The sequence below is a fragment of the Gavia stellata genome, chromosome 1, assembly GCF_030936135.1.
Source record: "Gavia stellata isolate bGavSte3 chromosome 1, bGavSte3.hap2, whole genome shotgun sequence".
Lineage (NCBI taxonomy): Eukaryota > Metazoa > Chordata > Aves > Gaviiformes > Gaviidae > Gavia > Gavia stellata.
This window is the reverse complement of record NC_082594.1, coordinates 97,759,230-97,769,277: the sequence shown is the minus strand read 5'-3', so window position 1 is coordinate 97,769,277 and position 10,048 is coordinate 97,759,230. Positions and strand designations below refer to the sequence as shown.

The following is a 10,048-nucleotide window of genomic DNA, read 5'->3' as shown; positions in this document are numbered from 1 at the left end:
AGGGATGAGGGGTTTACTCGCTTGCCTAGCAGATATAAACCATCTTCACCCTAGTTTAACTTGAGCAATTGACCAAGACACTGAGCAGCAGCACAAATCACAGAATCAGAGAATGATAAGGGGTTGGAAGGGGCCTCTGGAGATCACCTAGTCCAAACCCCCCACCAGAGCAGGTTCACCTAGAGCAGATTGCACAGGAATGCGTCCAGGCGAGTTTTGAATATCTCCAGAGAAGGAGACTCCACAGCCTCTCTGGGCAGCTTGTTCTGGTGCTCTGCCACCCTCAAGTCAAGAAGTTCCTCCCCATGTTTAGATGGAACTTCCTATAACCAAGTTTGTGCCCATTACTTCTCGTCCTGTCACTGGGCACCACTGAAAAAAGACTGACCCCATCCTCCTGGCACCCACCCCTTAAGGATTTATAAGCATTAATAACATCCCCCCTCAGTCTTCTCTTCTCCAGACTAAAAAGACCCAAGTCCCTCAGCCCTTCCTCATAAGAAATATGTTGCAGTCCCCTAATCATCTTCATAGCCCTTTGCTGGACCCTCTCCAGCAGCTCCCTGTCCTTCTTGAATTGAGGAGCCCAGAACTGGACACAGTACTCCAGAGGCAGCCTCACGAGGGCAGAGTAGAGGGGGAGGATAACCTCCCTCCACCTGCTAGCCACACTCTTCTTGATACACCCCAGGATGCCATTGGCCTTCTTGGCCACAAGGGCCATTGCTGGCTCATGGTCATCCTGTTGTCCACCAGGACTCCCAGGTCCCTTTCCACAGAGCTGCTCTCCAGCAGCAGCTAACCCATACTGATGCATGGGGTTATTCTGCCCCAGGTGCAGTACCCTACACTTGCCTTTGTTGAATTTCATAAGGTTCCTCTCTGCCCAACTCTCCAGCCTGTCCAGGTCATGCTGAATGGCAGCGCAGCCTTCTGGTGTGTCAGCCACTCCTCCCAGTTTTGTGTCATCACCAAACTTGCTGAGGGCACACTCTATCCCTTCATCCAGGTCATTGATGAATATATTGAACAGGACTGGACCCAGTACTGACCCCTGGGGAACACCACTTGTTACAGAGCTCCAACTAGACTCTGTGCCACTAATCACAACCCTCTGAGCTCTATCTATCAGCCACTTTTCAACCCACCCCACCGAATTGAAAAATCATACATACATAGCTCTGAAATAACACAGCCAGCCCCTTCTGTTTCTCCCAGCTGCTCCTTATCCACAGAACACCACCCAGGCACCTCACTTGAATTCATGCACCTTTTAACGTTATAGCTTCACCACAATTCCCAAAAGACAGTGCCTTCTCACAGAAACACAGGCTGACCCATACCCCTTGCATTTCTTTGGCAATATCTATCCCATTGACTTCACAGGCACCTGTCGCTGTAGGAACTTCACCAGCGGCATCTGAGCCCTAGCTCTACATCCCTCCTTTCCTACCTTGTACAGAAACACCAGGATCATAGTAAAGCCAGCCATGAGAAGCAGACCGTGGGCTGGCTCCCCGACAGTCCTGCCATACCAGCAGCTCTCTGGAGAGAGAAGAGCTGTAGAGCATTGCAGTCCACTCACTGAAAGCAAGAGGTCTTCTGCAGCTGATAGGAATTTCTCAGAGTCTACAGTCTAATACACTTTCAACTCAAACTGCCATTAAAAAACCCAGTGTCATTCTGCAATCAGACAGCTTTTATTGAACTCTTTATATTGTACATTTGTGAACATTTGTGCAATAAATACAGCGCATAGTATTGATTTTTCCCAGCTCCTTAAAGCATAAGAAAAGTCTTCCCTTTGTCATGGTAGCGTGTTGACACTACGCAGTAAGAAAGGCTGTTGGATGACAGTGGCAATGCTAGGCAACTGCTGACAGTAAGCATGTTGTGTGAAATTCATAATGGCAAGCAGACGTTTTCAGAAACCATTTAGCGACAAGCTTGGTGGGCAGATGAGACTAGTCTGGCTGCTTAGAGGAACCTCAGCTAGACAGCGTTCTGGAGTCAGCCACAGCTTGTTGAAGAAGGGGGAAGTAATATTGGATGCAACGACTTCAAAATGATCCTTAAGTCATTGCCTGATAACTGCTTGCAAAATATTATACAGATTTTACTGAATAATCATCTTCAGGTGAGAAAATAGAAGTATTTTTGCAGAGCCAACATCAGACCAAAAGGACTGGTATTCTCTTACAGTGACAAACAAATACAGCATAAATTGTTGCTATAAGTATCCATGTGCAAAACAGTTTTCAGGCAGATGGTCAGTGCTTGCTTAATCAGCACAGGTAAACAGAGGACACAGACAGCCACTTCAGGAAAAAAAAGTTGTTCTGTTCAAGCTCTGGACTTGACCTTCAGGTTAAAGACCAAACAAACAAACTGCAATGTTTTTCTTGGTCCTCACAGTATTTGAAACAGAGAGATGAGTCAAATGTTAATCCAGCCCTACCACTACTAACTAGGACCAGGCTAGTAACAACATTCTCACACATGCAAAAAAGCATCACGCTCATAAGCTTTTGCATCAGAGAAACTTCAGCTTTGCAGGTTTCCCTGTCCCCTTCTCTTTTGCTGCCTTCATCCCTACTAGAGGAAAGAGCTCTGGAAAGTTTTTCAGTCATTCAGCAACTCCATCTATTTCCCCAATTCCTCTAGTCAAACAGGGTTGCTACTGTGAATAAGAGTGGCTGATGGCCACCTTTTCCTCCTTGTGCCAGCATAGAACAGGAAGCAGCTCCTGCTCTTAACAAACTGCACAGGCAGAGCAGCGCAGGTGGATTGCTTAGATACTTTGGCTTACTTAGATTGCTTTAGACTCACATCCCCTCTTCCCTAGCAGCTCTAGCCACTCCTTCTTTCTTAACCAGCAATACTACCCAATTTTGATTTCATGACGCTACAGAGATTAATTTATGATCAGTAAACTAAAAAAGCAAATTAAAATCTTGACATTTTTCTCTGTGTCACAGGTAAAGCTACCCATTAATCTTCTGCTGCCCCAACTCTAACTTCTCTCCTCCACTGCTGTTCTAAAAAGCAACTTTGGGAATCTTCTACCCTTCTCATGTTTCTTGCTGAATTCAGTTAGGCTGGGACATGGGGCTTTTACAGGCACAAAAAGAAAAGGAAAAAACGCCAAACACTTAAGCACCCCCCTCCCTGCCACCATCAGTGAAGGTCAGATGGAAAATGGGGAAAAAAACCAAAAGTCAGATAAAAGCAAGTAGGGTAAATTTTCAAGAGCAACAGTAATGCCAAAATTTAGCAGCAGTGACAGCTACGATTGCAGCAAACACTTCAGTTAGCAGCATCTAGTGAAGTACACAGGTTCTTTTACAAGTGTGGGAATCAAAGGACGCAGTGAAAATACAAGTAACCAAAGAAATAAGTCCCTCTCAGCCTTCCCTGTAAATTAAGAATAGATATAAAAATATATCTGACAACAATATTTGAAATAATTGGGAAATGAGTTTAGAAGCTTGGCTGAAATACTGATGTCTCAAGGGATACAACTGACCATTCACAGACTCTCTCTACACTGAGAAACATAAAGGGTGTTAAAGGTGCTAAGATCAAAGACCGTGCCCTTAACTGTGCTAAGTTATTTATGATCCCCTGGGAAGTAGCTAAAAAAACAGTTTGAAAGATGAGTTGTATTTGAAAACAATGTCTTTAACACACAGGTACACACATCTGATACTCACACTAGTTCAGCTCTCCACTAGTCAAAGCACCCAAGCTGGGGTTGCTATTTCAGTGAGGGGGAACAGTGAGAAAGGAATCACTGCACAGCATACGGATAAAAAAAGAAGAAAATTTTTTTTAAAAAATCAACCATCCTGTAGAACCAATTATCATTAAAGTTGCACATTTTTAGACTTTATAGTAGTTTATTCCAGAGCCTTGGGAAAAGTTGTCTTAAATCTTAAAGTAGTATATTAATTCAATGGTTAAACCACAGTTCAAGGTAAGTATGGGTCATGTTACTTCAGTAATAGCCCTAATCTGAAGGGATGGCCAATGTCTAAGGAAATAAACCAAATAAGGGCAGAATAAACTTAGCATCCCCCAGTATGGCATTAAAGTTATCAGAAATCAGTCTGAGGCTTTTTATTGTGACAACAAAGTTCTTAATATTCACAAATTTAAGGTGAAAGAGAAGCAGCTAGAAAACAAACCAGGCTGTCACACTGCTGGCAGGCAGACGCTATCACTGGTGTCACTTCTTTGGCTTTGAGCTCTTGCATCCCTCCTCCAGGCCAGCATCACCCAAGGCACAACTGCAAAGGCTCTGCGTGATGTTCTTTGCTCGGCACTGACATGGGACAGGGTGGCTTCCACCATCTCTCTCCTCTGAGCACACACTTCCAAAATGTACAGCAAATTCCACTGCCACAGGGAGGCCAGCAAGGTAGAAAGAAATCTATATACAGGAGGTAGTAATTGCAATTTTTAAATAACCCCTTTGTTTTCTCTTAGCTGACTCACAACTGCCTTCAGCTTTTTTTAAAAAAAAAAACAACCATCCAAAAACCCCCTTTGCTATCCTACCAGCAACAGCCCCAGCTGAAATAGTATTTTTCTACTTCAGTAGAAAGAGAGACAAGCTAAGAAAAGTGTCACTCTTGCTGATCAAAAACTTAATTCTTGGCAAAAGGCCAGTCAGAAGATGATTAGAGCAGTCTTAATGAAGATGAACAGCTACTTTTCTCCTGTAACCACAGGGTGATTCCACTCATCGTTACCACTAACAGCAGTAGTAGCCTGAGCACAGCAGTGTACAGATGGGGCTGCTAGCGCCAAACTGTGCCACAGCTACACAAGTCAAACACTACTGAAGAATCCAGAGTTACAGAAGTGGCGAAAAGCTGTAGCTGCACACACCAACTGCACATTACTCTTGTGTACTCTTGACAGTACCACTCCACACTATGTTTGCCTGTTACTTCCAAGCTTGGCTACAGTGAATTCAATTAGTAGTAGGGTTTTTCTCCTAGAATAAGATGCTACAGTGTAGGAGTACTTGAACAGAACTTGAGTTTACAGCTCTTGACAGATTACCTTTAGCTCTTCTAAAACAGGCGTAAAAAGAAGCACTTCAAGATAAATATGAAGGTGAGGAGGTAAGGGGAAGGTACTAGACAAAACAGTGTGGTTTTCAAAAACCTTCAGGCAAGAAGCTTGATCTTACCTTTTAATCTTCTCACTTGTGCTTACTTATCAGGGTACAATTGGAAAAAAAAAGGTCTGTCTTCGCAGTGAAAGCTGGTGCACTGTGTAGAACAAAGTCACTAGTTTATGTTTGTCACTTCACTGTCAGGCTTCCACTCAAGTCAGTTTTTCCTCAGAGCAGCTGGTTGAAACAAGCCTCAACTCCAGCCCTCAGGATTTCCTCCTGCTTTAGACTGATGTCACCAAAAGGGAAACCCCTCCTTTCTTCTCTCCACACTCCAGTCCCATTTTTGTCTCCACACAGGTATTATCTAGCTTAACACCCTTGCATGGAAAAAATAATAATCCAAAACTTTCCAGAGCTCTCTTGGGCCTCTGCTTCAGTAACTCTTTATTTCAACACATTTTATGAATCTGAAACAATGTTTTGGAAAGCCAGACTTTCGACATAACAAGTAAGGAACATACCAGTTAATTTAGGCAATATTTTTACATATATATAGGTAAAAAAATAAATTGTCTTGATAAGAAATATTATGTAACCTGATTAAGAAACAAGTCCCCAGAAGCTGTGCAATACAGCAAATGCACTGGCTGCATAGCTGACACCAGGATAGCTAACTGCTTATTTTCAGAATTTAAAAAAAAACAACGCACCCTAAGAACAGACCATTCTACCTAAGAAATAAACCTGATTCTTTTTTGGAGGTTGCAAAGTGTTGTTGAAGAGGCTCCACATTGCTACTTGACTTTAGTTGGACTTTCTTTCCCGTTCTCGTGCAGTCACGAAGTTAAGCAGGTCGATGGCTGTAACGATGCCAAACACCATTTGCCGCTTACTGGAGGAACCATCAGTGTTATCTACACAGAAACAAAGAGGGGATTCTGGCTTTAGGAGGCGCAAAAACACACCATCTCATTTAGTTTTAATGGCACTGTTTGTAAAGGCAGGTGCCAAGCCATCCCAGATCCACATGTCAGGGCCTGTTGGTGGAGTTTGTTATCACTGATGACCCTTGTACGTTGAGGGGAAACCCAAATGGCATCTTGACCAACAGTCACATAGGAAGTGGCAAGCATTTCCATTTCAGAAAGGCTCCTCAACAAAAGGGATATAGAAACCCAGACATTATGGAAGGAAGGATCAGGGTCCATCAGATTTATTTTTCTGGACATGAAAATTCAAAGCAAATCCTCTATTATAAGGCGTCTTTTCCTCATACATTAGTTTCTGTGGTTCTACCTGAAGCAGCTGCAAACTGACATTATCCCATTTGAACCAGGGGCCACTAGAGGAGGACATGCAATGCTACCATCTTCCTACACCACTGTCAAATACAGAATTAGTATATTAAAAAAAAAAATCACAATACAACATTATCCCATTTATAACCAAAAAACTTACTAATCATCTAATCATTGCTGTATTGAGAGCACAGGTTCAAGCGATTTTTCATTGTGAGCATAAGCCTTTGACCTGGGAACCAAGTAGCCAAGTGACCTCGGGCCCTTTATCTATGGTCTAAGTTCCCTGTTCCGAAAGTCTGGCTGCATTGAGATGTTTAGCCTACTTATATACTCAGTTTGTTCAGCCAGCTGGATGGTCCTGGACTTTTCATTTACTCAATCTTTGTTCCATTGGAAGCTTCCAGTGAGATTCTAGGTTTATAAATAGTCAGCAGTCAAGAGCACATCCTTATGGATATCAGGAACAAGCCCAAATTTGATGACTATTCTTCATTTATAGTTATAATTGAGATAGCTGTCAGATAAATTTATCTGATGAGTCAATATTGGTTTTAGTCTAGTTTCCCAGTGTTTGTAATTTTGCAAGTTGTCTGCTATAAGGAATATAAACCAGGAAAAAATGGTATTCATATGTAACAGTGATATATCCCTGGCTTTGAAGATTTATTTAGTCATTTCCAGTTCATAAAGAAGGCAGTGTAAAGAGTTTTTGAGAAGGATGAAGAAAAGTAGAATTTGGAAGAAAACCATCAAGTGAAGGGTAGTAAGTTAGTTTAAATGAAATAAACAGGAGAAAGAAATATTAAGCTGTCTTGAAACACTGATGTCAGTGTTGACATATAGATCTTATTAAACTTTATGAAGTTGTAATAAAGGCTTTGCTTTAGAAAGGTAAAAAATTGAAGTGTAGTTAACCTGGGACACACACTGTGATGGAACTGCTGGAAATTGTAGGACAGGAGTAGGAAGAAGCAAAGATCAGTTGTACTGCAGGAGCTTATTCATTGGCTTACTGCTACTAAGAAAGCCGCTGTCCTGTGGACTAGAGTCAGGCATTCACTTCTAAGCAGTAACTTGCTCCAAAGGCAGGTACATTACAGTATGTGAGGTTATTAATGGATTTAATATTTACTCCACAAGAACTACAGTGCTAGTGTCTTACTAGGTGTTAGTAGCACATAGTTACGTACACAGAAAGAGGGTTTGGCTTCTTCAGAACTTGTTTAAAGACTCACACTTGTACTTGCTTCTTGTTACTACTCAAAGATTACCTCTTACAAGGCACAGTACATCATACTCACACTGAATTTGTTCATGAACCACCAGAGCAAAGTGGTCTATTTCCAGGATGTGAGAGAGTTTCCCCAAGTTGTCTTTCAGGTTAATCTGAGGAGAGAGTTACAAAACTTAAATAAAACAGACCTTTACATATTTAGTGGTCGATAATCCCCATATACTTCGTGCAGTATCAAAAACAATACATCAGCATTTATATACTGCTCCAATCTGAAGTATTGTAAAACACCAACAAATCAAAGCCAACTTAAAAGATCAGTTTTCTTTCTTTCTTTCTAATTTTCAAGAAAACAGAACAAAGATGAAGCACTACATGAAGTTATTCATTCTGATTCTGTAAACATAATGAATATACTGAACATACTGAATATCTGACAAATGTTAGTGATGGAAGAAGGCCAAGTGTTCCATGCGCCTAACAAAAAAGTTACCATAAAACTCATTATACTTGGTAATTTTACTGTAGCAAGACTGGGAAAAAGTGTATGAATCAGGCTGCAAATCATTGTGGAAGTGAATACGATCTGCAAAGGCAGCAGGGGAAGAGAAAAGCCCAAACAAGCCAAAAACAAAACCAAGGATGAAGATTGCTCAGCTAACACTGTATTCAAGTGCAAATCAAGGAACTGAGAATTAAGAATTCATTTTTAGTGAAGTTCAACTTTGCTAAGACTAAACCAGAAAGCACCCTGTGTTGACTCTGCAGGAATAATACAGATCCTTCTGAAACGCTTAGCTAATCAGCTGATGGAACCATTTGAAAGAATGCATAAAACTTCTTCCTACATGCTTTAACACATTAAGCAGCAGGAACAGGTCTATTACCCAGGTGACTCTCCCCAGGTAAGAGCAGCACCCACCATCTGACATCTTTCATTAAAGGGGATTAAAGGAGTTTACCACAAAGAAAAGTCTTGCACTGCAGATTAAAAAAAGCCTTTATCCTGCAGTGAGCTCAGGTTGTGACTGAGAAATAAATGCCACAGCATGAACAGTTGGGCTGCACTGGAACACAGAGCTCTCATCTCCCTACTGTGAGTTAGAAGAGATCAAAAGGATTCCCAGCAGCCTGGGAAGGGGGAAAAAAGGGACCAGCAGCCTATAGTGCATACTGAAGCATCAATCCTTAAGTCTGTGGGCCAAGCAAGGGGTGGGGGGAAATCTGGACCTACTGTCACATCAAGTCAACTATCAGTCACCACCACTGACAAGCAGTTTTGTGCAAATGTATGTGCAAAGCCTAACTTTTGAACCTATGTTCAAAGCTCACTGAATGGGTAGAGCCCCATGCAATCTGATTGTGTATAATCAATAGACCTGTTTTCAGGACTAGATAGGCTAAATACGACCAGGACAAGCAGCCCATAGGCAGCACTGGGACAACTATGAAGACATAAACATGTTCTGAAACGCTTAATGGAAATCTAACAGAACTCCCACGGAGTTCTCACTACTGCTCATTCAAGCTCCCTAAAAGTTTTGCCCACCAGTTTTCCCACATTTTGGCTTTTTTTTTTTAAAAGCTACTAAGTCTTTAAGGCAATTGCCTATGCACATGCTACTACACTACACATGACTGAGACCGCTTGTTTGGCTCTAAGGGCAAGTGACATGGCACTGCTCATGGCCCTATAACTAAATTCTCTCCTTCCCTAGAAGTAGGCTGTGGTCCATCAGGGATGCTGGGGACACCAGGCCTCGTGTTGCTTAGCAGAGTGGTAAATGGTCTAGGACACTAACCAAAATCATACAAGGGAACAAACTAAACACTAATTTAAACACTAGATATAGTAACAAGAAAGTCTCAGAGACCATGCCACAGCCCTGTTTTCTGGTAAAGGCAGACAAGAAGTCTGCTAAGGCTATGTCTGCACCACACCTACCAGATGTCAGTAGTTGATGCAAAGATCCTTTGGGAAAGAAGGGGTAAAAAGACCCCAAACCACTAACATCTGACTCCACAAGAATGGCCCTCCTCTCCACTAACACACAGCACTTGTTTGGATTGGCAAATTATCCTGACTAGTGTTTCAAAGCCCTGGAGTACTATCCTACTGGAAACTTGGAAAAAAAAAGCTATAACCTTTACTCTTCCATTCTAAGAGATATCAAAGAAAGCTTCCTGTGTTGCCAAAAGATAGCTTTGCCTTGGTAGTCACAGGCTAAGCTGACCTCTTATTGATGCATATTGTGGTAGGATATCCTACAGTTAGGATCTGTAAGTCATTTCAGTGACACAGATGATCCATTTTCCCAATTTCACTAGGAAACAAGCCAAATAAGGTCAACTAAAGTGGTAAGAAAAGCAAAATCCACAATACTT

At 41.9% G+C, this 10,048-nt stretch overlaps 1 protein-coding gene across 1 annotated transcript in view; it reads right to left on the bottom strand.

The window, feature by feature from the left end:
- Positions 1–1,684: 1,684 nt before the first annotated feature.
- The window catches only part of LOC104263995 (cystathionine beta-synthase-like protein), a 32,068-nt gene continuing 23,704 nt past the window's right edge, over positions 1,685–10,048 (bottom strand). The window contains exons 16-17 of the mRNA XM_059827931.1: positions 7,731–7,815; positions 1,685–6,042 (exon numbers count right to left, since the gene is read on the bottom strand). Coding sequence (XP_059683914.1) covers positions 5,933–6,042; positions 7,731–7,815 — 195 coding nt within the window. The 3' untranslated portion in view covers positions 1,685–5,932. The remainder of the gene's footprint in view (positions 6,043–7,730; positions 7,816–10,048) is intronic.